The sequence below is a fragment of the Rhodnius prolixus genome, unplaced genomic scaffold (assembly GCF_049639745.1).
Source record: "Rhodnius prolixus isolate KJV_2025 unplaced genomic scaffold, Rpr scaffold_16, whole genome shotgun sequence".
Lineage (NCBI taxonomy): Eukaryota > Metazoa > Arthropoda > Insecta > Hemiptera > Reduviidae > Rhodnius > Rhodnius prolixus.
In genome coordinates, this window is record NW_027411616.1 from 3525802 (window position 1) to 3553615 (window position 27814).

General features: G+C 31.5%; 1 protein-coding gene across 13 annotated transcripts in view; it reads left to right on the forward strand.

The window, feature by feature from the left end:
• The window catches only part of sd (TEA domain transcription factor 1 homolog scalloped), a 318794-nt gene extending 294791 nt beyond the window's left edge, over positions 1–24003 (forward strand). For all 13 annotated transcript variants that reach the window (XM_074134411.1, XM_074134410.1, XM_074134405.1 and 10 more), the window contains 2 exons: positions 3387–3621; positions 4606–24003. In XM_074134411.1, the coding sequence (XP_073990512.1) occupies positions 3387–3621; positions 4606–4719 (349 nt within the window). In that variant the 3' untranslated portion in view covers positions 4720–24003. The remainder of the gene's footprint in view (positions 1–3386; positions 3622–4605) is intronic.
• Positions 24004–27814: the final 3811 nt, after the last annotated feature.

Sequence of the window (27814 nt, forward strand, 5' to 3'; positions counted from 1 at the left end):
GTCTAGTTTTGAAATTTTTTACTCCCGATGCTGTAACTTCATTTTTGGCGGAGTTACGGCCAAAAAACTGTTTGGAATTTCATAAGGACCACTGGTTTTGACAATGATTATGAAAACTACATAAAAAACTGGAAAATAACGTTGACCCCGTTTCGATATACCTGATATTAGTCGAGATATTTAAGATCAAAATTACAATTTTATCTAATAATGGTCTAATGATTAAGAGCGTGGCTTTGTAAGTGAGAGATCACCAGTTCGAATCCCGCGTATGCAGTTATTCATAATACTTAATACATCTAATATTTTTTTTTAATAGAATGTAGTCATACGAGGGATTCGAACTGGGGATCTCCCACTTACAAAACCACGCTCTTGACCATTACAACAACACCCGCCCCTCCCTGGCAAGATATTCTTACCGCAATCGTAGGTCATGAAGTCTTGCATACAGGGTACATTAAAATGATGTTTTGATTGTTTTTATTTGATGATAAAACAAATTTATTCTGACTCAACCATAACCATTACATTGCACTACATTTTTAAAATCTTTAATTTTTTTTTTTGTTCTTTGCGTCACAAATAACAGTTTTGTAGTCAGAGGACCTCCCAAAACGTGTATTTCTGGTGGAAAATTAATATTGAAAACCGTTCACGAATTGATAAAATAGTAACTTTGATCTTAAATATCTCAACAAATATTAGGGATATCGAAACAGGGTTAACATCACTTTTCACAATTTTTTATATAGTTTCCATAATCATTGTCAAAACCAATGGTCCTTATGTAACCTCGAACAGGTTTTTGCCCGTAACTCCACCAAAAATGAAGATTCAGCATCGGGGTTGACAAATTTGAAACTAGACAAAAAAAAACACATAGTTTACTACGCGGGTTTTTTTCGGAATCCGCTTTCCTAAAAAGTTATTAGCGATTGGTGCGTTTTAAATGGATCACCCTGCACAATATGAGCGTTTCTTTTTATGGACAGCCACTTTTCTACAGCTTCACTCCACCAATATTTATCACTCTTCTGTTTAATATTTGTTATGACCCTAACTACTTCAGATGCCGCTGCCTTTCTCTCCTTTTTTTTTGTCGTTTATGTCGTTATTTTCACATTCGATCCTTAATTTTTCTTTTAGTCTAAAACTAAAGAGAGTATTCACTGAATCTTGATAAGTCGTGCTTTCGAAAGAATATTCATGTTCATTCATTATTTTTCATTTGAAACATATTACTTAAAGGTGGTTAGGATTTTTTAGATTGTGTGATTTAAACCTAATAATTCCTTCCTACAAAAAATGGTCAGATTCGCACTCGGCTCCTCTCATAACTCCTTAATCATCATCTACTTTAATTTTATAGTTTGCCTCACTATGATACAATCTATTATTATTACTATTATTAAATAATAATAAATATAATAATAATAATTATAAATATAAGACGCATCAACATCTGAAGTATTAATAATAATATTATTATTTGCCAAGTAAACTTGTGGATACTTTTGTGTCTAAAAAAAACCATTAAGTATCTTCAGATCAAACTGTGCACTTAGTAATCTTGAGCCATTGTCATTGACATAATCTTCACCTAAACTCCCTACAGTTTTATCACTTCTTCTCCTTCCAACCCTTCCATTGAAATCCCTCATGCACATTAGTATCTTACGATCCGAAATGTGTTCTATTACGTAGGAACAAATCTCAAAGTAGTCTTCTTCTTCATCTTGCTTAGAAATATATGTTGGGACATGCAACGAAAGATATACTATTTGCTATCAAACTGGGACATTTCCACCTTCACTAACCTCTCATTTATGTATTTGCAATTAGATATTATCTTTTAAATTTCTGGTTAATCAGTAGACAGAATCCCGCTCTCGCACGTTGGCTTTTATACCCTTCGATGTGTAAATATTCTCCGCAATTCTCAAAGCCTTTCCCCTCAATAGTAATATGTTACTTTATAAGTAATTTATAGGCGTAAAAAATGTCACAAAGGCTAATAATGAAATTTTACACGTATGCGGAAAAAGTACTATTTTAAAATTAAATAGCTGTTTTCCGAGCAATGCCAGGACCTAAAATATCATCACTTAATACTACAACACCTTTGCACTTCCTGACCAGGTACAAGCATTGCTCTCTTTCGGCACAGGAACAGCGCAACAGTTCCCATGCACACAGCTCCGCTGCAGTCTCCCCTTCTTGCTGACGTCGTCTGTCATACATTACTCATCACAAATGCTTACTTGAAAATGTGGTTGGGACCTCTGTGAGAGATAAATTCAATGTCAAAACTTACTTTTTGTTGTGGTACCCATTGGATGCTAACTTTAAAAAAGCAACCTACAGCTTTTATGGACAGAGTGATCTCCTTAGCTAAATTTATGTTGCAGGAAGATCTTAACATCTATTAGAAGTCAGCTGCTTTCAAAACAAAAATTAGATAAGACAGATTATGGTGGACTAGTTAGGGTAATAAAAAATGTCCACAGATAAAAAAAAAAAAAAAAATGGAACTTAGCCTAATGACTCATAATCACACTGATTGAAAAAGGTCTATTTTACATCCTCCGATGATTTAAGACGCTAACAAGTAAGCTTCGAAGCCGCTTGAGAGTCGCTTCTGTGTAGTTGAGTTTCAACAAACTATTAGAGGGATCTCGCTCTAGCTTCTTCTTGCAATGGCCGAGTAATGAAGCTGTGTCTCTTCGTCAAGTAAAACCTGCTACTATATAGAACCCCCGAAAGCAGGTAAATTCTTTCCTTAAGTCTATAGTGCCATTATTAGGCCTATTATTGCTGTTAAAGAAGCCCAATAGCGCCGAGTGAGCTAGTCTACCGTAAAGTTTTGTTACGATCCCCTGTAGTTTCGCTTGCATTTCTCCATGAGATTTAGTTTTGTTTCAGCTCCTAGGCACGCCGCAGTAGGGATCTCAAGGTAACTACCTCAATGGAAGAAAATACCACTAGCCTAGGAATAATTCGTTCTACACAGATTACCTTAATTACCACATGACTATCGGAGCAATAACGATTCTCCTGACAGTGTTGCACCTTCATGTCATAATAAATAGTAGCATAACCTCAACTTAGAACACCGTAGCTATTAACTCGACTTCCTCCAGATGAATATTATCTTTTATATCTGATGAGCACCTGGTTTGCGACACCCTTGAATCTATTGTGGTATATAAGCTATTTATTTTGGAATTTAGAGGAGGTTCAGAATGTTTCCTTAAAGGATAGAAATGACCAGCGGAATGGGATATATAAAACTAAAGTTTCTTGGTTCTTTGAAATTTATGCAGTCGAACTTTTCAGTTTTAAATATATTATATGTTGAGTTTTATTATTATTATTTTTTTTAGATATGAGAGTAATGAAAACATGACCATCACTTGTTCTACGAAGGTCTGCTCCTTTGGCAAGCAAGTGGTAGAGAAGGTAGAAACAGAATATGCACGGTTCGAAAATGGACGATTCGTTTATCGGATTCACCGATCTCCCATGTGTGAATATATGATTAATTTTATACACAAGCTCAAGCACCTTCCAGAAAAATATAATAAAAACAGTGTTCTTGAGAATTTTACAATTCTTCAGGTAAAAACATTGAACTTTTGTTAATTAAGTTTGTTTATAAGTGTACACCACATTTGCTTTTTCTTCTAAGAGTATGTATTCACAGTAAGAGGAATTATTTCAGAAATGTCTAATTAAAAAATGAGCTTTTATTGAATATATATATATATATATAAATCCATTTATTTACTTTATACATATAGAAAGAGAGGTTTTATATTTATGTATATGTAGTTATACATGTACGTTTTGAATTCTCTGTAGACCTAAAAAGTGTTTTACAAATTACTCTATTTCAATAACCTCAATAACCCAAAAAATGAAAAGTGGAAAATTTGTCGTTTCGTTAGTTGCTACCAGGGACGCCGACATAACCTTTTCATCAAAATCGACCAATCGGAACTACTTTATTGAATCATTTTGTCATCTTTGCTATTTTTTCAAAAAAAGCTCTAACCAATTTTTAATGGTTCCGACTGCTTCCGATACTTAAGAAGTGAGAAGAAAGTATTACTATCGTTTCCAAATTGCTTACTTGAAGAATTTTTTTTTTTTTTTTGAAAACTGAGAACATGTAAGAAAGATTGTGTCTTTTTGTGTATGCATCTCAAAAAGGGAGAAATACAGGAAGAATAACACTAATATTTTCTATTGAAAATTCTTATTTACGGAAATAGTCCTAACGATTTTCATTAAACCTTTAACTATTTCTTTATTAAATAATCACCCAGGAAAACTAATTTTAAGAGGTTTTATAGACTGATGAGTGAAATGATGGTTTACAATTTCCTTACATATTCTGTGGTTGAGAAGTTAGAGCATAAACATTGTACTTAAGGTCAATCCTAAGGCCGATTTTAATGCCTATAAGACCAATTGTATTATTAATTTTATAATCTGACCCTTCAAAAATTGTCAATTAAAATTGTATTTGCCGTAGAAGAAAGTGATTTGAGCATAAATTAATTTGTTCATGCTTTTTTAATTTTTCCGTTATTTATACAGGTTGTAACGAACCGTGAAACTCAAGAAACCTTACTGTGTACTGCCTACGTGTTTGAAGTGTCTACATCTGAACACGGCGCCCAGCACCACATATACAGACTTGTCAAAGACTAGGATACGAGGGCAAAGTTATAAACAAAAAATTAAAACAAATTTTTCAAAAAGTGTCATGGCTTTGTTTTTAGAATATCAAACATAAGGTTTTTTTTTTTAATATTATGGTTTTCTTTTTTTTAATAGAATATAAATATATGTGATATATATATTACATAATATGTATTTGGGTAAAAATGTAATTATATATCAGCACGTAATTGATCATATATTTATATGTATATTGCTTCGGTCATTTATATATATATATATACAAAAAATAAATTGCATTATAGTTTTAGCTTTAAAAGTATATCATATAATATTAAACGTTAAATGCATCGGATGACAAGTGCTGTTTTGATCCATAGTGTTGCAGTTATGTTTACCTCTCTCTCTGTGTTTACTACAATAGAACGGAATTAGTAATAAAATAGAATGTCTTAGCTAAAGAAAGATTGTTGTGGATCCGTGAGAAAGGACGAAGGGTGAATGTAATAACCAACGCTTAGTACTTCTTTTTTCTTTTTTTTTTTTTACATTATAGTTCTAATTTTAGACTAGCTTGAAATCTTATTTAAGCCTAAAAAATACATGTCTCTTGTGTTTTCTTTTAAAACTATTCCGAATTTTTAAGCTTTAAACAAAAACTGTTGATAAATCATTCCAGTCATTGCTGGAATGGTAACCTAACATCTAGCTGAACATCTGCTGGATATTTAATCCGGGTAAACTAATTGTTGCTGTTAAAATTAACGGTTGGTGACGAGAAACATTTTAAATACAAGAGTAATTGGTTAGAAATTTAACTTTTATTAATCAATTGAGCTATTAACACAGTAACAGAAACAATAATAAGTACAGATTATGGTTAGAAAACAGTCTTATGTTTTTAATTGGACGCACAGATAAATATACTGTATGGTATTCCAACTGCATAATTGCAATTTTTTAAAAGTCATTTCATTGAATAAACACCTTTTACTAAGGCATATCGATTTTCTCTCATTCTTTTTTACCGCGGTCTTCAAAGTTTGTTTTTTACTGATCGTTTCTGCAACCTGATCTTTCATTTACTGTAGGTTTAAATGTGGGTTTATTTAAATAAAAATAAATATGCAGATTGAATTCAAATGTGAGACTGAGCTGATGTTTGAATCACTTATGGACAATTATTCATTCCCAACGTTTAATTGTATTTTTTTCTCAGTCTGAGTTAAGCTTTCTCTGTTCAATAAAAATATATGTAAATTATTAATACCTATTATTTTTAATTACATTTTCTTCTGCAGACTTACAACTTTTGCTCTGTTTAGTTGTAATTCACTCGTACAGTGTATCTACTTCGAAATTTATGTGAATGTATATGTCCTTGAACATTAATTCTAACCACTGATATTATATATATGTATATAGGGTGACCAGAGTTATATGCTCCACCCACTTTTTTTTTAAACGGCGAGAAATTTCGAAAAAATAAAAAACACGTATTTAATCATTTTTAGTCTAGTTTATTTTCAGTGATTGACCCATTTTTTAAACCCCTGTATCTCGAGATACAGCATCCAACTTTGTTTTTTCAAATGGAACGTTATACTTTATTTTGCATATTTTAATAGTATTTGAGCTCCTAAAAAACAAAAAACAAAATTTTTTTGAAATCGGTTAGGTTTTTCAAAAGTTATGGTAATTTAAAATATGAAAAAAAAATTTCAGTGTATTGTCAAAATTACGTTTTTTTTTTAAAGTATCTGTTCAAACTGGGCACAATCAACGAATAGGCAAGTCAAAAGTCTGGACTCCCTCGCTTTGCTTATAGCAGCACTTAAGTGGCGAAGTCAAGATCTAGGCAGGCTAGAGTTATTTGACGTTCAGGTTGTTTTTTCTACAAACGTTTAGTGTGGAGATTTAGGAAATCAACTAATCGGCACATACTTCTACAGAGAGAACTTAACTGGTGCAAGGTATCTAACTTTTTTTAAGAGACATTTTGCCATTTCTGCTTGAAGATGTTCATCTACAACGTCGGCTAGATATGTACGTATTTTCAACAAGATGGTTGCCCAACACATAATGCGAGAGTTGTTCGAGGTTACCTGGACATTTCTGTCCATATAATTTCTTATATGAAAAGTGCTTAGAGACTCATTGTCCCATCCAATGGCCACCTCGATCTCTCTGGGCTTAACCCCAATAGAATATTTTTTTGTGGGGATATCTAAAAAATAAAGTGTACAGTAACCTTAATCCCGTGGCTTCAGTCGATGATCTGAAACGTCGAATAACTCTAGCCTGCCTAGATCTTGACTTCGCCACCATAACTGCTGCTACAAACAGAGCGTGGGAGTCCAGAGTTTTGGCTTGCCTTTCCGTTGATGGTGCCCAGTTTGAACAAATTCTTTAGAAAAAATAAGGTAATTTTGACATTAAACTGAACTTTGTTTTTCATATTTTAAATAACCATAACTTTTGAAAAACCTAACCGATTTAAAATAAAATTTTTCTTTTTTTTAGGAGCTCAAATACTATAAAAACATGGAAAAAAAATATAACGTTCCATTTGAAAAAAAAAGTTGGATGCTGTATCTCGAGATACAGAGGTTTAAAAAAATGGGTCAATCACTAAAAATAAACTAGACTAAAAATGGTTAAATACGTGTTTTTTCGAAATTTCCCGCCGTTTAAAAAAAAGTGGGTGGAGCATATAACTCTGGTCACCCTATATATACACATATATACATATATAAAGTTCAGATAGACGTTTTGAAACACTTTTAGTTGGGTTTTCTCTCATTCTATTTAAAAAATGACATTTTGGTACAAATATTTGTGCTCAACAGTAACAAAAGCACTACAAGATCAGGGTAAAATTGATTAATTTTATTTGCAAGAAACGATTTGTTAACTAACTTGATAGGATAAGATGTTTAAGGTTTGCAGAAAAACTTTCAAAAGAATTGCATGCGATTAAACAGGTTCAAGATTGCCGCATTTGTCACCTTATAAATTCAACAGAATATTACCTCCACATTACATGGGACCTTTATAAGTTCTTGTAGAGATCAATGGAATAACAAACATATCAGCGTTCTGAAGTGTAAAAACTGTTTTTTATAACACCTACACTCAACGAAACTGAGTTAAAAATAGTACAAAATTAATTTAAAAAAACGTTCTAATTGTGTGAAATTATTGGAATGGAAGATAAGACCTCCTTTAAATGGTGGCAAGAATCCATTTGATAACCTAATCTATGATTGATTAATTTTAATGTTTTGTGACTTAAGCGTGCATTTGATGACTATTATTATTATTAAAATAAGAATTTAAATGACCGAAGAGAAAGTATAAAATATTAAAGTTTAGTGTCTATAATGCAATTTATAATTTGTGTATATAAAACAAAAAATGCACCTAAAATAATTAAAATTTATAAATGTATAGTTTTTTTTCAATTTATATATTTGTATGGTATGTATTTTGAACGACGTGATAATTACAAAACCATTTTAGGTTCCGGATATGCATGCTATTTTTTTCAGGTCCTATATTTTTAGGATTTTTATTGCATATCTTAAAGAACAAAAAAAAAAACACTCAGTGCCTATGTCTTATCTAATCGTAAGCCTTATCGAGAACATTACATTTACATTATATGTAACCATTCCTTAAATATAATGGGCAAAACATTTTAGAGTTTTTTGATGATATACACTATTTTTATATAAGTATATGTATATATGTATATATATATATATATATATATATATATATATATATATATATATATATATGAAAGGCTAAAACTAAATTAAATAAACCTTTTAGAAGTAGGTCTATTTAAGAGGTTATATACATTCAAAATGCGTTCGAAATAAAATTCAAACATTGAAGAAAAAATACTTGAAATATGGTTATCAGGGTAAGGGAGGGTTTATTTTTTTAAATGTTCTCTCTGGTTTAATACCCAATACCTCATTTTTTGCAAATACACATTTATAACTAATCAACACTCAAAAAGATTTTTAATAATCTTAAATAAATGTGCAAGGGATGGCTCGTCTGTAGAATTAAATAAAATTATTAATCACGTTGGTTGGATGCTCATTACTGCCTAATTTTTGCCATCTACCAGTTGCAGGCATCCGTGCACCTTCAGCATGTTTTGATAAACAGTGCGATAACAGAGACTTACATTGCGCGACTGGGATTAGAATATATTGCATTCAAGGAAAACTTTACCTGTTAATTAGTTCGCATATTTGGGGTGAATGTTTTATCGATCGGCCTTTTTTTCGGCCTTCGGTCTTTTTTTTTTTTTAATTGTGAATTTAAATTTAGCTATACAAGAGAATGAAATTTACAGGCTAATTTGCGTTATACAAAGGCCAGTAAGAAGAAAATAAAGACAAATTTACATGTCGGTGCGAAATTTACTGTTTCGCTAAGTAAACCAATTTATAAGATATGTTTCTTTAGCTTCAGTCTTTTCTGGCTTATTCCAACCAACTTCTGGGTATTAGCTTATTTAAAATTCTCTCCATACTTGAAGACCTCAGCATGAACATTTATGAATATACATTATTTTTATTATATCTTTTTGAATATAAATTAAAACAGGCTTGTCTTCACAGATTGTTCTGTCTTCCTCTTCCGCCTCATTAAGCCTACTCTGAAGGTTTACCAGGGGGTTGAATCCTCAAAAAATGTTATGTCAATTATAAAAGACTAAAAAATATTTAAAATAATAGTACTAATAGTGCTTTCCTTAAAAAACCTTTCACATATATTTGTATGTATAAAATTTGGAGCACAGAAGACATGAATTTCTATCTGTCTGCGACGGTGATTCCCAATAAATGTTTACAAAAATAGAAAAACAAAATTTTTATTGCTAAAAAATAAAATAAAACCTTCAAAAGCAGATAATTAATAGAGTAATCAATAAAGACTGTAACCGTGGTTACCCTCCAATAGTTGTACAGCTACACTTTTCTTAAAGTAAGGATTCAAAATTGGCGAGGAATCGGTCAAATAAAAACAACAACTCGTTTTTTCTTAAAGAACACCTATGAACAGTGGACGCATCCAAATAACGCTTTTGATGTAGATTGATTGAGTTTTGATGTAGATTTATTTTTACTTCGGGATCTAAGTAGTACGTTTCGATTCGTATCCCAAGCATCATTTCCAAACATCGAATCAATAGCCTCAATCCTAAAGAATTTACTTGCAAATTTTAAAGTCGCCAAAAAACCTCCCTCTTTTATCCTTCCTGACTACCGCCGTCACCAAATCCTTCCTTGCCAGCTCCCTTTACATTTATGTATGTCACAAATAATTCCCTTTCCATATTCATATGGAATGCTAACGGTCAGGACACCAGCCCCTATAATATATACGTAAAATTATATAATAACGTGTAACAACACTTGAAAGAGTCATTATCTGTTAAAGACCAATCTCTTTGAAATGCTACGAAAAGATCTTCTCGTATAAAACTTTTTACCGCTCTCTCCTCCGAGAAAATATATTGGGCCAAGATCAGATGAAGAAAAAATCAACTTTTGTACAAAACACCTTTTCCCAACTTGGTCCTACATCCCGACATCCATGATTCTCAACACACCGAAACAGGTGTTAAAGAACCTTGATTTTCATTCTTAGCTATCAACTCCATTTAAGCTTTCTGCTCCTTCAAAGTTAAACAGCCATTTCACAACTTTTCTTCTTTACAAAAAAATCCACTCGCTTTCTAACATACCTCTACAGCCCTGAGGAGAACCTATTTCCTGTCCCAATGTATATTCGCTAATATAATTCTCTTTCACAGACCTTAGAAACCCTCAAATCTACCATCATCCTACCGTCTAGAGGTCTCTCACCTCGTCTGTGAAAACCCCTTAAACAACTTTTCCTTAAACGCATAGGTCTCGTTCTAAAAAAATGCATTCCTGATAACAAATTAGGCTTCCGATCTCTCCATTCCAAAGTCGAACTATGTTATCGCACTGTAGACGTTCTCCTCTACACTTAAGAGAAACAATACCGCCCTAGGGTGTTACTCAAACTTATCGTTATGGCACCCTTAGTCGCAATAGAAACTCAATAGCATCCTTTCCTCTACATTACCTAATCCTCAAATTTTCCCTATTTGGCCGCTTCTTCTGGGTCCATACCGATTCTTTCAATCCTATTTTCAACCCTACCAGCTCCTCTCCTTCACACCTTCTTTACTGCAGAAATACCTATCCACCCTAAAATAATCTTTAACCACGAAAATCACACTGGCATCATATCTCTGCATTTCGATCCTGTCCTCGCCTCTAGAGCGCTCCAGACCCACGTGAATTCCGTAGAAGACTGGTTGTAAAATAGCGAATAAAAGTTACCCCCCCCTCAAATTATATATTTACTTTCGTTGTGCCATCCTAACTAGACCTCAATCGACACTTGAAACTTCTCTTGGAAAAACTTGACAATACAAAAACTTGATAAAGTCCTAAAAACCAATATTCCATGAAATGTTTCTAAAATTACCTTCTACACTGTCACAAAAAATTACCCTCTATCAATTCCTTTTGTTTCCCATTTAATAAAATTCTGTAAAGGAAAATTGCATGAATCTACCACCACTCATTTATCCCTTTGTACAATAATTATTCATTAGCACCAATCCAACATGATTGCACCGCGATCATCTCAGTGACTCCGTAGCCGTCGATTAGGATTACCTGTTTGCACTATCCCAGACTACTTTCCAAGACGACCCCACCTGACTGTAACTCTTAAACTCGCAGTAAAAAAAATACTTACACGCTATCCCAGCGAAAAAATAAGATATACTTGATGGAATGAATCGACGTGGCAGATTTCAAGGTAAAAAGTCAGCAGAGAATTTAATAAGCATTCAATTAAAACATCAGCGGATTATAGATTATATAAGCGTCTCGCCTTTGTTGTATTCATAGCTATAGTTGCCTCAAGCAGTTCATTTCTCACAAGTGGAGAACTGCGCATTTACACGATGTTGAGGTAGAACGCAGCCTTCATTGCAATCATAAACCTATCAGCTTTATTTGTTATTTTTTAGTAAGCAAATTTTTCCAATTATATTTCAATAGGAACGCACTCTTTCCTGCAATCCTATAAAACAGCCACCCCTTATTAGCATTTAAGATTAATAAAAGAAACTGAAAAATAACTTATACAAGAAAATTCTATTATTTGGATCCGATAAGGTGGTAAATGTATTTCGGGAAGGACCTAGCCGCTTGCGAAATGATTGACAATTTGACACCATTTCGGAGGCTATGAAACTATTGAAATTGAATATTGGATCTGGGTTTTAGGATCGTTAAATAGAACAGTTAGTTAAGAAGTGATTACTCAACATCAGAATTTAGAGTGAGATTATTTTTCACGAAGCCATTTGAATGTTAAAGTTTTCATCCACATCATTTGAAAGGTCTTCTAGAATACGTGATTCATTGATTTAAACCTTAACTTTTTGGCAACCAAATGCAAAATAATCCCATTGAACTACCCGTTTTATAAATGGTGTAATAACTAAGACATGATGGTACATGGTTACCGAAATAAATAGCAAGTAACTGCCAATCATTAGGCTTATTTAGTCCTCCACCACTAACACTTTTTATTCATTCAAAATATGTCATGTCTCCCTGCAGGGTCCCTGAATTTTTATTTCGATCAGTAAGTTTTATAGTAAATAAAATTTATTGGAACAAGATAACAATAATAAAAGCGTATTGTAGCATTATTAAAGGCACTTGGGTACAAGTTCATACCACTAATAAGAATAAAAGGATTTAAACCTATTTAAAAAAATTAAAACTAATCATAGATCGCAAACTACCTTACCTGTTTTTTCTAATTTACTTGGTAGAAGGATCGAAAAGACACTCAATAAATGAAAAGTGGGTTAACATAAAGTGCACGTAAAAAGGCTATTCTGAAAGTGTCCAAAAAGTCTATTGATTTACATCGATAGTCTTTGTGGAGAAGAAAAAGGTTTGAATGTAGAGTTGCTAAAGCAACTCCCAAAGGAAACACACGTTTCAAGTAATTCAGATGCTTTAATAGGTCTGTAAAACTATATTGTAGGGAGTATAGCTATTTGCGAACATCACGCTCTTATTTATTTCTTATCCCGACGGATGATAAAAATAAAAAAGTCTTAAATTAATGTTTTCACTCTTTCCATAATTATGTGATGGTGTTTGTTTTTATTACTTCAGCATTTAGATCGCTATGTATAACAGTTCTCTTGAAATGCAAATAATATTTTTAAAAGATGTTTGCATGCACTGTGTTAATCGTGGCTGGATCTCCACTCTTATTTCCTAATAGAGATAAATAGGTTATGTAGCTCCACAATTAAAGCACCAACTCTAATACTGCCTATTTGTACTGGGTGGCAAAAGAAAACGGCAAGTTTTAAATTGATATCAAATGCCTGAAAATGAAAGAAACAGTGCATTTAATTATGAATTTCTTGTATATTAGATGCAATTTTTATGGAAGTTCGTACATTTATACTTTGAAAATAACTTCAGAAAGATGAGTTCTATGTTGCCTAAACATTTGGTCAATCTGTAATGGGAAATCAGAAATGCTCAGTGTAATGTATCTTAAAAAATGGATTTGTTTTCAATTCCTCCTTTTTCAGTTATAAGATAAGATAAGATTCTAATAGGGCTGCCTTTAAGTCTACGCCACTGCGACCCCTTTGGATCTATTGTGGCTCCTCTTCTCTTGAGATCGCCCTCCAGACCCGTCCGTTTAATCAGACTCTTAATTCTGGAAAGCGACTCTTGGGTAAAGCTTACAGGCCTTGGTTTTCCCTCCCCGAGAAGTAACATCCTTAGCCATACAAGCCCCTCACACTGACACAACACGTGCAGTGCCGTTTCCTCCTCTTCCGGACAGAACCTACAAGGCTATCATCTGCCAGGCCCATGCGATGCCTGTGTTTTCTGAGCCTGCAGTGGCCGGCTAATAGGCCTACAATTATCCTTATAGCCCCACGGCCTTGACGGATTAAATTATAGACTCCCAGCTTTTAAGAAAACGTGAAATATTTAAATTTCAGCCGTTTTCTCTAATGCTTCCTGCAAAAAAAGTCAATCATTCTATCACAATCTTTTGACAATCAAAGGATGCTATAAGGCCCTTAAACATCCAGTAATCCTCACCCTTACACGATCATTCTCCATGAAAATATTTATCGACATATTTGGTGACAATAACTAGTGCCAGGCTGATATTGACAATATTGTAAAGAATTTTCATTTCTTATTTAATATTTTTTAAACAATTAAAATTTTTACTACTAGATTTTAGTTATTACTTTTTATTTTCATGTTTTTTTGTGTTGATTTATATCAATCACTCGCGGGAAATAAAAAAGTAAATGTAGTGTTCTCATAAGTACATTCAGAATAAGACAGTGTATATATTGTGAATAGCTGATAGTTTTGAGAAATTGAATAAATACAATCATTTGATCTCCTGTTATCTTAGTCCTTCATGACAAAAACAGCTATTCTTTAATTAAAAATATACATATAAATTGTATTTATATGTATATATTTATATAAAATTTATGTGTATATATATATATATATATATATATATATATATATATATGTACAGGGTAGCTCAAATTTATCAGGTCAGTAGATTTTCACGGAAAAACATTATTTAAAGAAAGTAGTAAGTACTACATGAAAACAAAAATACGAACTATTCTCTTGGCAATATTTTTATAGATTCTAAATAATCTGAAGTCTCTAAGAGCCTGTTTATTTAAAACATAAAATTCCTGAATATAATACTTCATACGTAATTAATATTTTGTGTTTGTTTTAAACGTGAAGCCAGAAAGAGATTTTTTCAACCTTTCTTTTTAACTTGCTCTAATGTCTTCATGGCCGTTTCATGAATAAACGGGTTTTTAACGCACAACAAATCAGCACATTTTCCTGAAACAGTAAAAAAGAGTACTTGTCTCCTAAATCCCTTTCGAATTTGAAAGTACAGTTTATGTAATTATTATTGGTTAGAGATACAGTTCCCTCCTCTTCAAGTGGAATATTCTATCGATTTTCTGAACCCAAATTGGTTGGATTCATTGTAGATATGACTATATTTTAACATTAATTTATTAAGACCTAAAAATTGTTTAGTACTTGATTCTAATAAAATATGGAATTTGAGAGGTATTTAGTGTGATAATAATTTTTATCCCAAAAGTAATAATGAGGAATTTACTTTGTGAGTAAAAAAATAATAAAATGGCAAATAAGTTGGCGTAAATTGAAATTTGTGTATAGAGACGCTGTAAATTCAAAAATATAGCGTCCTCAAATATCTATTATGACCCCTTTAATTATCAGTGTTTTCCATTGATGTAAGCATCTGTAAAGTCTATTATGTATATACGTGAGTGAGTGAGTAGGTGTGTATGATAATAGAGAGAGATAGTAACGAAAGTTTGCTTGTTGGTAGCAAAACCCAACTATACAAAGTAACACCTCTACAGACCCTACGTAAACTGCGGGAGAAATAAAGGTGTCAGTGTCAGTGTTATGTGATTAGAGTGGTGTACCAAAAGGAGTTCAAGATCCATGAAGAAGTGCCTAATCCGATTCCCCGTACGTTTTTTTGTCTGATGTGTTAAAATAAATTTATATAAATTGTTGTAATGTATATTATATCAGCCGTCTGTAGTAATTATTTTAAAATCATTTGTAAGGTTCGGCGACGGATAAGATTTAGAAATGCCAACGTTTTGATATATCTCATCTTTTTACCAAAATTTTCAAAAATATAAAAAAAAAAATAATGAAAACGTAAAAAATGTGTGATTAATACTTTATTTTAAATAAATATAGGAAAAATACGAGTGTAAAATACCTATTTAAATACAGAATTTGAGCAAAGTTGAAATATCTTGATTGGGAAGTGTAATTTATTCAGTTCAAATGGCGTACAAGATTAGTGAAGATTAGTAGTATTTTATTATTTTATTAGATTATTAGTATATTAGTAGTATTTTAAGAAATTAGATTTGAGTAAATGTCGGAAAGTCTACGTATTTGTGCCCGTTCTGAAATTAATGGCAATTGGATGTTTTTTCATGGAAACCAAATATCCAAACGCTTAATTTTGGATCGGACACAAATAAATTTACCTGCATTAACTCTAATCTAATTTCTTATAACACAAAATTCCTAACAACTTGCATTGCAGTAGTTTAGGAAATTCCATACCGCTTTACCGCTATTATAAAAGTTATTTTCACTAATTTAACTGAACAAAAAAACATGTATGGACGCTATAATCAATTTAATATGTTTATTATTCTTCTATATTTCTTATATTCTATTCATAAAAGTACCATTTACATATTTTGAAAGTTTTTCATTGTACCCGAAGTTTATTTTTAATAATTTAGGCCTTAAATAAATCGAAACGCTGGCATTTTTATAACTCATTAATTACCAAACCAAACTATTGTTTTAAAATAATTTAATGTAAATGGTAACATAACACATATGTGTATAAAAAATGGAAAAAAAATAGGTTATTTCTTTATTATAATTAATTTAGTTGCAATTAAATTAGTAATAGCACTAAATTAAAATTAAATTAGTTTTTTTTTGCAGTATCTACATTAAAACGATGTATTATCTTAATTTGCTAAACATATACAGTAATTTATCTACATTTAATTTTATACATCTGAATACTAAATTTTGACCTTTTGGCATACTATAGCTAGTATTTTGAAGTTTCACTTGTATTTTCTTTGATTCTTATGTACAAACTAAGTTTTTTTGATAACGTTGTTTTTCACTTATAACTCAAGAAATCTTTCTCTTAGTCTTACTATTTTTTTAATTCTTTGTTCCTTTATTTTATTATCCAGACGTTACGACCTCCGAGGTCTCAGTGGATCTCTCTACTATTCTGTGGTAGCACTATTATTTTTTTTATACATCTCTCATTACTTGCTTTATTTTATTTTTTTAAATGGCAGATTTGAGTTGTTTGTTTTATTTATTTGTTTCTCCTATCTTGTTTCATATATATATATATATATATATATATATATTTTAAGTTTATATTCACTTCACTTTAATGTGTACTAGGCGAAAATATTGTAAAACAGGCTTAAGTGAAGTAAAGATAAAACCCCCTTCAAATTAAGAAAAATAAAAAAAAATAGGCAGAAGAAACTGAAACAAACAATAATTTAATTGTGTCATTAAAATAAATAAAACAAGTAATGAGACTAGAGGCTCAAAAATATATGCCCTTCATTACAATAGTGGAGAAATCTGATGGTGGACCTACAGTTCGGAATTAGTTACTTAGTTTAGTTAATGAAATAAAGGGAAAAAGTTTATTAAAATCAGACTAAGAGAATGAGTTTTTACATTTTCATATATTTGTTATTACTGAGAAAAAGTCTCCTCTTCACGTTGAACTCTGACAGGTACTACATTAATTTAAAATTTAACTGAATGGAAAATATTGGTTTAGCCCACTAGACTTTCTGGGTTCGAATCAAGACACTATTTCCCTCATACTTTCTCCTTCTAGTAGGTTTTACAGTTCACTGACCAGTGAAGGGCAGTATTTTCTGCCTGCAAGGCAACAGTGCACAGAGGTGTGTATGTGCCAATGATAGAGATGTTGAACGAGTTAATAAATAATAATAAAACCAGAAAAACCTAAATTTATAACAGGCTACGAGCACAGCCTTAAAAAAATCAAACTTCATATTTAGAATCTACTTAAATTTTAAAAAAATAACTATGGTTTACAAGTAGTACAAGTTTCTATCTTGCACTACTTTGGAAGAAACTACTAACCCTACTAAATTTGGGTAACCAGTATATAAAATTCAAACATAAATTCTGTACTTGTTTGTTTTAAGAAAACATATACATAAAAACTTGTAAAGAATTATTTTTGGAAGTGAAAAAATTAAAGTAATTTGTGCATTTTCCTGGTTATGAATTAAAATACATATAACGATCACTTGATGGCTTACTTTTTTGATAGAAATATAAAGTAACTTCCGTACAATTTAAAATAAAAATTATAAATACAATGAAGTATAGACACTTCTTTTGGAAAAAAATAAATAAAATTGTGAAGAAACAAGCTGATCATAAAAAAAATTATGTAATAAATAATTTATTCTTGTTGAAATTGTAGAGTTGAGTTGCTGAAGTAATTTATAATTGATACAAATAAAATAAAAACAAATTTAAGAAATTTATTTTTAATACTGATTATCAAAAACGAGAAATTAAATAAATAAATAAATGAAAAGATAAAAATAAAAATTCTGTATACAATTTTTTTTAAATAGCATTTGAATTATTATTTTAAGAAATCATTATAAATAAATCACAGCTTTTTTTCTTCTTTTTTTTTTAAGGAAATTAAGAGGGAGAAAAATTTCAATGTTTCATCTTTACTTTTCATTTTAAGGGTGTACATAGCCCTTCACAGTGGCGTGACAAGTAGAAAGGATTGTAAAGTTGTATTGTTTCACTTTCTCTGACTCGTCTCAAATTTTCGAAAGTGGGTTTTCAGTATTCGTCACTTTGGTGGGTTTCGACCTAAAACCAGCCTTTCTTTAAAGGAAGTGAAAAGTCCAGAACTAACAGTGTAGTATTATTAAGAGCCATTACAAGTATTTCTAAAATTCCAAATGAACGATTATTCAGAGAAATTTCCATGTGTAATGCAATTTTATAAAGTAGGTTTCTGAGATGAACTCAAGTGATCTTGACTGAGCCTACTACATTCCCTACCTCCTATTTTTATTAGGTTACTAGCATGTAAAAGTCTTATCGGTTGCAACAGTAATCGTAATCAAATAAAGAAAGAGGGTATGTTGACATACTTGAATTTACACCTAGTCTCTGTTAGTGTAGCCTACTATCTACCTGCCCACTACATAAGACTCTTATTGGTTCCCCAAAAAACAAACAAAGCTCATTGTTTCTTATTAATCTACAGCTACTCAAGTTTTGAGGGGAAGAGAGAAGAATTAGTGTCTTAAGCGCAGCGTGAATATAACGCAGGATAATTATGCGAGCGAATGTTCACATCTTTTAAAGATTAGTTCTGGCCAGCTGAATCCATTCTGTACAACAATGAATAGCATACACATCAATTTGAACAGAAATCCATTCTTCATGTGACTATGTCAAGTGTTCTCCAGTCTCCTGAAAAGACTGCTACTTTATATCTTATATCTATTTATTCAAGAACCATCTGCAAACCTGAGGTATGGCAACAGATGAATGCTAAACTCAGGATTCTAAACTTGAAACTGCATAAGCTTTTATTTTCTTCTTATTCTATTGCTATCTTACTGTTGACAATAATTTAGTGTCATCAGTGCAGCGTGATAGTACAAGCAAATAAAGGCCTGTTAAGGTTGGTTTACGCCAGTTCATCCAAAGTACAACAACGTACATTGAATCTGTTCAGTGTGATCCATTGGGTAATTTTTACTTTTGGTAGGTTAATTCCATAAATGGAATTAATTAAATTTACCGAAATTTTTCTAAATTTGTAATTTTTTTTTTTTCTTTCTTTCTTTTTTTTTATAGTTCTTGATAATATGTGAGATTGGTATTCAAAGCAAGATTTTTTCTTGTTCCTGGCCGGAATTGGATCTCACCCTTCTTCAAAGCTTTTTAAATCTCTTTATGTGCCGTATTTGGTATTACAGCTGAACAATTTTCTGAAAAATGTTCGTTTTCATTCATGGTGTCACCAGCAAAAAGCCAGTATTTTGAAGAGAGAAAGTGAGAGAGAAATTTTGAGTAGAAGTGACAAATTTTTAGAAAGAGAAGAAATCTTTTTCAGGCGGTGTAATAATATGGCGAATTGTATTCAGGAGCGCTTCGAATCTCTTGTCCATCTTTAACCCTCAAAATGTGCTGTGATTTGCACTCTTAATCTACTTGTTTGAGCATTTAGGTTAGGAATTATTTCAACACAGTAAGAATTTTCTGCTCATTTTTTAGTGTATGAAATGATGCAGTTGTCTAAACAGATTTAAGTATTACTTATATCATTTAATATTTTATAGCAATCAAAAATTTTTAGGAACAAAGTGGAAAGCTTATATTTATACATTCATACCATTCTGAACCACTTATTTGTATGAGGGTTTTAACAAATAATTTTCTTTTTCTTACTTTCTTTTTGAATGGTATTTTTAAAAATTACAATTCGACAGCCCACGGGCCCATTCGCAAAGCAACCCATCTTATTTAATACAGGAGTTTATTAATCCTTTCAACCGCTCGTCACAAAAATAGCAGTTCCCCTATTTTGATTAGCATATTTCTACAATAATTATTACTTGAAATTTTGGATCTGAACTTATAAAATACTCAATAAAAATTTTTAACCTTTCAAGTTTTTTTTTATAAATTATGAACTTTTCTTTTTTAATTAATGTAAGATTTTTATTTTTTTATATTTAATTTAACATTATAGTTTAGAATGATGTTCCTTCTATAAAGATGTATCTCTTTTCATTATTTTTTATTTAAAATCATTTTTACAAAATCAATTATTTTGAGTGTATTCTGTTTTTAAAAAAGGCCATAACCAATTGCCATATCGTATCTTACAATCATGTATATATTTATATATATGATATATATATATATATATATATATATGATACAATGTATATATAAATATATATATTTACAACTTCTAAGAATTTTTGTTAACGTGGGTACTTAATATATATATATATATATATATATATATAAAGTAATATATATATATATATTTTTTTTCATTTTTTTTTTTATGTAAGAGTAAGAGACAAAATGCAGATAGACTTAGAATTCATCAAAATTGTTATAATTAATATTTACTATGTGTAATATTTACATGACAATTTTTATTTTATTTTTTATAAAATTCCTGCAATGAATTTATATTTTAATTTTTAAGTTCCTAAAATAAAAATGTTTAATAAAAAAGTCCCCGTTTTCCTCTTTCAAAAATGAAATGAAAATAATAAAATTTAAAAAAAATGTTATGGATTAAGAAAGGCTCTTAAAACTTTGATCAAAAGTGTAAAAAAGCGTGGTCAACTTGTCCATTCACCTTTAACCTCCACTTCCAGAACTTCATTGAGATTATTGAGCCTCTTTTATGTATGTAGTAGCTAACTTGGAGGATTTACTGTCTTTCATTTTTCATGGTATAGCCCACTTAGTTCCTGCATTCTGAAGGGACAAACAATTATTTTAACGTACAGCATTCTTATCTCATTTTTTTTTATCTCGATACGCTTACCTCAAAAACGTTTTTCATGATTTAGGGTTTTAATTTTTCTAGCGTGGGTACTTATTATTATTATTATTTTGCTAAAATAAAGAAAAAGCAGGATGTCTTAGAACCCATCAAAATTGTTAATATATGAAAAATCTAATATAAACACCTACTTTTTTTTTTTTTAATTTAAGGCGCTTCAACATCTGAGGGTATGGGTGCCTGGACGTTTTTTCAATGTACGGCCGGCCTCCAGATAGTATTCTCTCATCACAGACGTCCAACACCGGACAGTGAGCTTTAAGTAGCTCCTAAGAAGAAAAACTCTAAGGGCCTGCAGCTGGATTCGAACTCGGGAATTCCGCGTTGGAGTCCATTATACGCTATCCACAGAGCTAATCCCTTCCCTCTCCCGATTTTTCATCCTCGCCATTCATGCTGCAAACCTGTGTGACTGCAATTTAAACTGCAAATTTTAGAGTTCATTCCATTTATTTTGATGTTTCTACATCAAACTTTTGGATTTAGAGAAAGCACATCTGTTAGTACGCAGTCAATTGGCTCAGTAGCCAAGGAGGGGCAGTGGATAAATTATTGGATCTTCTATTAGCTTGTTTACGAACAGAATTAGATGCGAGGATGCAACACAGCTTGAATTTCCAATCTATAATAGATTTCTGCATGAAATTCTTATAACTATTCTCTTCGTTTTGTTACAAGATTCTAGTCAAACTTAGATGCTTACATTTTGAAATTGTTGACGAAAGAAAAATTCCACATCACAAATGATCACAAAAATATTTAATTATTTTTATCTGGCTGTTCTTACGACATAATTATTAATCAATATTCAAGCATTAGCTTCATAATGTATCCAACTATCTTTTACAAATTAATAAATAAAAGAAGGGATAAGTGCAGGGTTTTGATATTTAATGAAAGTCTAAATTAAAGAATAACAATTCCTAACCTCCCAAGAATATTGGCAAGCAATAAAATAATTGCGATAAATGAAATTTATTCTGAAGGGTACAAATAACCAGTCATTATAGAAAATAGTCAAACGAAGCGTTAATATTATCGCTTAGTATTTATAATCCGACGGCAGTGCAAAGGTAGTCCAATCTTAACCACGGTTATTGGCGTGCGTAGGCTTTTGGTTGCTTTTATTAAAACTGTCCGGTAGGACAGTGGTATAAGGGGTGATCGTCAAAAACTGCACGAAAAAGCGTAACATTGAAAAACACTCAACTTTGACAATTTTTATCTCTTTTTCTATAAAACATAAAATTTCCAAATTTTCTTTAAAATATAGGGCAAACCCTCCTTTATAACTGTAATTGTTTTGCAACAACCCAGATCTAATAGATTTCGAGAAAAAAGTTGCCGAAAATGAGCAAAAACGACTTTTTCAAAAATTGTCCTTGTTCTTCTTAATGTTGTTACCTTCTTTGTAAACTGCGTAGCGCCTAAACGCGTTAACCGATTTTCATGAATGAGGTGTCATTCGATTCGGAATTTTATGTAGATGTGCCTTTTGGGGATCTCGATGCTGTACATCGAATAGGAGAGGAGTTAGCCCCCTTTATGTAAGGCTCCCTTCAACATTATTATTACTAATTACTGTGTAAATCTTGGCCCGATTTTGATAAAATTTGGTAGGATGATAGGTAGGGCTCCCCTACGTAACATTAAAGCGACGATCTGCTCTTACACTTGTTAAGGGGAAGTATAGCAATCGTTTCAAATTATCGACACGTGAACCAATTTTCATAAATGAAGTGTCATTCGAATCGAAATATCGTACAGATTTGCGCTTTATTTTACTAAGAGAACTGCTCTCAATACAGAATCTTTCTTAGTGCATGGGTTGATTTTATTCCTGAAAAAATTACCTTTCTAAAGAAAGTTGTTAAAACTGACGAAAATCAGGTACAAAAACTTAATTTACCTTCTCCAGAATTATACATTGTATTTTTAAAGATTTTTCAACATTTTTTTTAACAAGAAAAACAAAGTTGAGAGACATAGGTTGAGCATCGGTATCTCAGATTAGTGTACTATTCTGTAGGGTCTTATTTTCGCTGATCGTTTGAGCAGTTTCCAATTCAAATGTTCTTATGTAGGCACAAATAATTTGTTACATGCATCGCTCCCAGTTGGCGCTCCCCTGTCTTAGATAAGAATTCACACTTTCGAGACTTCTCTTCATGGTGGTCTTACTCCCATTAAGGTTGGAAATATTTTGTATTAAATTACAGAATAAAACCCTGCAGAAGACTGTTCAGTTGCGTACCGTTGGAATAAGAAAGTTTAATTTTTTACTCAACAGAGTCAACGATTTAAATAACTATTTAGGCTGTATGAATGCATTCATGGGCTAAAGTTGAAAGTAAATTTTATTTGTACAATCTTTTGTTTAAATAAACTGAAATTAAAATAATTGTAATTTTATTTCTTCTTGGGATTCACGTCCACCAAGTATCTATTTTGTATTCAAGATATTTCCAGATCTATTTTTATTAATATATTGGTTATTTTTTTAAAACAAGAAATTTCATTGCTTTGTGTTGACCTTCTTCTCTAGTTTTAAGTACGTGTGATAAAAGTATTGGACAATTATTATAGCTTTAATTTATTTAGTATTTGCAGCAACACGAATATACTAAACAAAATTAATGAGATTAATAAAAATTTAAAACAGTTTAGACCAACAAAGTTTCCTAATTTGTTGCATATAATATTCGATGAATACATTACATTTTTTAAAACTGAAGTACGTTTATACATTTCCTTTTACAACAAAAATAAAAATAAGAAAACGTTTAGACGCACCTGGCCAAAACAGTCGATGCAAAAAAGAAACTACTTTAACAGGCATCCAAACCTAATATATATCTTTTATATATGTATATATATACTATATAACATATATACAGGGTGGAACCGGATAAGTGACGAAAAATTATTTCTGTTAAACTACAATCAAAATGTAGTACAACGCCGGCTGAACGAGTGTCCTATCTCAGGGGTCGGCAACCTATTTTAAGTAGAGAGCCATTTTTCTTTAAATAATTTTAATAAATCTTACCAAGAGCCGCAAGGATGAGGAGTAAAGAACTCTGTAGATCATTTGTAATCTCAAATTATTACTTTATGATATTCAATAACATATAAATGTTTTATATATTTACTTTTTACATATTAGAAAGTAAATAAACAAATAAATAATAACTAAACCTGTGTTTGGATGAAAATATTATATAATTACGTACTTTATTTTAATTCAATTTCAAAATTATCACATTTAAATTCATTTTTGAAAAAATATCTTTACTTTAATAAATGAACTTTTCATTTGTTTCATTAAAAATTAAAATATACAATATATTTTGGACAGGCTGAAGAGCCACACAATTTGGATAAAAGAGCCGCATGCGGCTCGCGAGCCGCGGGTTGCCGACCCCTGTCCTATCTCTATCTGTAGAAAGTTATGATTTTTTCAGGTTTTTTTCGACTAAACCCGACCTTACGTCATAAAAACACTTATTTCTCAACTTGTGCCTCACTTATTTACATTTTTCACCTCATTTTCTGATTCAGCATTAAATTTCCTTTAATAATATCAATTTCGTAGTTATTTAACTTTAATCAGATTCATTTATTACAATAAGAACGTTAATTTTTTTAGGAATTTAGAATTTTCATGAATTTTCAAAAATTAGCCTCTTCGACAAAATTGGTCTTAGAGGCTGTCAAATTTCACAAAAACTGCTCCTTTTAATACTCTTTCCAATGGTATAATCAGTTTCAATAATAGCTGTTTCCTTTGGTCTATTACTGAGAAAGTGCTGAAAAACACGGTGTTAGCGAAGGAAGCAAAGGGGACTGGATGAAGCGTACTCGCATATCAAAATTATTATTTATTAACAAAATCATTTCTTTAAGCATGAGTATTAAGAGTATTAAAAGGAGCAGTTTTTGTGAAATTTGACAGCCTCTAAGACCAATTTTGTCGAAGAGGCTAATTTTTGAAAATTCTAAATTCCTAAAAAAATTAACGTTCTTATTGTAATAAATGAATCTGATTAAAGTTAAATAACTACGAAATTGATCTATTATTATAGGAAATTTAATGCTGAATCCGAAAATGAGGTGAAAAATGTAAATAAGTGGGGCAAAAGTTGAGAAATAGTGTTGTTATGAGGTAAGGTCGGGTTTAGTCGAAAAAAACCTGAAAAAATCATAACTTTCTATCAGATAGAGATAGGACACTCGTTCAGGCGGCGTTGTACTACATTTTGAATGTAGTTAAACAGGCCTAAAAATAATAATATATAAAAACATGAAATAACCGTAAACATCTAAACAAACATATGTTATAAATCCATACATAATTTTTGTACATATACATGTGTATCTTGAAGGTGATGTGGCATAATAAAAAATGTTTTGTTTTTTTGTATTTCTAGGAGAATATTAACATTCTCTTGGACACTATCATTATTGATAATATTAATAAAGCATTTCGGTGCCTATTTCGTTAATTGTTCAACAGACATGATACTAGCAAGAGAGCTAAATTATCAAGGGAAGTATTAGTACATATTGGATTGCAATAACTCATTAGTTACTTTGCCCTTGAGGCTAATTCTGACATAAGTGTTAAGACTTAGTTACTAGCTGTGCCTAGAAATGTTAGTTTTCAGTTTTAAATATACCTCTGCATTTGTACTCAGACTTCTAATTCTCCAGTAGTTTGAATTAAATCGGGAATTTAAAACACAGCTGAACTCCAAAAAGATATTATAATTTACGAATCTTTTCAATCAAACTGCGATATTTTTTCCATTTTTGTTCAAAAGGAACAAAACTCTCGGTGCCAGTTACTGAGAGTTTATGTTTTAAATTTTAAATACCAATAATATTTCTGATTACTTTTTGGCGCTAATAAGTCTAATGTATTCAGGTAGATTCTGGATAACGGTCATCGCTCATATCTCTAATTTTGTTCCGGTAAATAAGCATTTTCTTTAGTACATCATTTTTCTCTCGTTCTATTACACATTCTACACGTATGAAGTGGTTGGGGCATTTCGCGGCTAGTGAAATACAGATTTCAAAGGCCTAAGCTGCACAGTTTTCAATTTATAACAATAAAACGGCCCCTCACAACTCGGAGGAGTTCAGTAGAACTTTCATAACCTGAACTTTTAGGAGAGTTATTTTAGTGCTCCAAGAATCCAACTTAGTTTAACTGTTTCTTAAAGCCGTCTGTATTTCCTCGTGCGATATCACTATAAAGTATTGGGATGGTAAAACTGAATAATTTATTGCCAGTTCCTTTCAACGTAAAATTGTTTATACAGATCCTCAAATTTATTGTCCACATTGCTTACAACAGTACGTAAAGAGCTACCTCAGAGGTCAGAGTTACATAAAAGTATTGTTAGTAGCAAGGCGCCACGGTAGCCGAGCGGTTAGAGGCGAGACCTGCAAAGCTAATATGCATTGTGGTACTAGGTTCAATTCTCGGTCTTAGGCCTTGGATTTTATTTAATGGTTAATAAAAGAAATTTATAGTAAAGTATGTTTGCTAGTCGCCTCCGTCCACGACACCTAATTGGTAGTTGGACGTTAAGCCCCGCCTGATAGCAGCAACTTCTTTCCCCAATCTGAATGCCCGTTCACATCTTGAACACACACTATTTTCAATTGTAAAAACTTGCAGAAAATAACCTGAACAACACAGCAATCGAAAGTACGTAAAAAATCATGTGCACTAGTATAAATACTTTATTGTTTATTTATTTATTATACCAATAATAAAACCAGTTTAGAGTGAGAGTCTACAGAACGATACCTTCTCCCTGCACAGCACAAACATAACTCCTCTCTAAATAAAAATACATCAACACACACTCACATATATATATTTTATTTTGTAACATCTCTTCTAGTTGAGCCTAGAAATTATCAATCAAGTTAAGCTCAGGACTTTTGCAGGCTATCCTAAACTGCATATGCGTGACTTAGCCATTGCTCGACCGATTTAGTTCTGAGTGTATGATGATAAATGACTTCGCTTTTGAAAAATGGCATATGCTAATGATACAGAAGATATATTGCTGTAGAATTGATTAGTAAATAAGCTGTTTATTATTCATTGTATTCAGGGAATGATTATAGAATCATAAGCTGTGTATGGGGCCAAATCCGAAGAAGAAAGAGTAGAACTATTGGCTCAACAACTCTCATCTGTATTTACACCTCACGAAGACATACAGGATCCAAGCAATACGGAACACGTTCTCAGTCAACTTGACGTACCTCTTCAACTCTCTCTCCCTCTTGTTGTTCATTGTTTTTGGTGACTGATTTATAGTTTCGATAGGATGAAAAAATAAATGCCATTTCAGTCAGTAAAATTTATTTTGCCGAGCTTTCGACCTAGGGACTAGGTCATCTTCAGGGCTAGTTTAGAAAGTAATACTTTTACATTTAAGGGTTGGTGTGTCTTCAGAAGCATTTATATTCTCTCTCCCTCCCTAACCCTTCCCACCGAACGACGTCAAAATGGCTGTACAAAACTTACCTAGGAAAAAAAGTCCTGGCTACGATTTGATTACTTCTAACATCCTAATCCAACTTCCCAAAAAAGCTATATAGTATTCATTGCTACCATATACTATAATTCCGTCTTAAGAACCACACACTTCCCCATCCTCTGGAAATTTGCTTCTATCTGCATGATTCC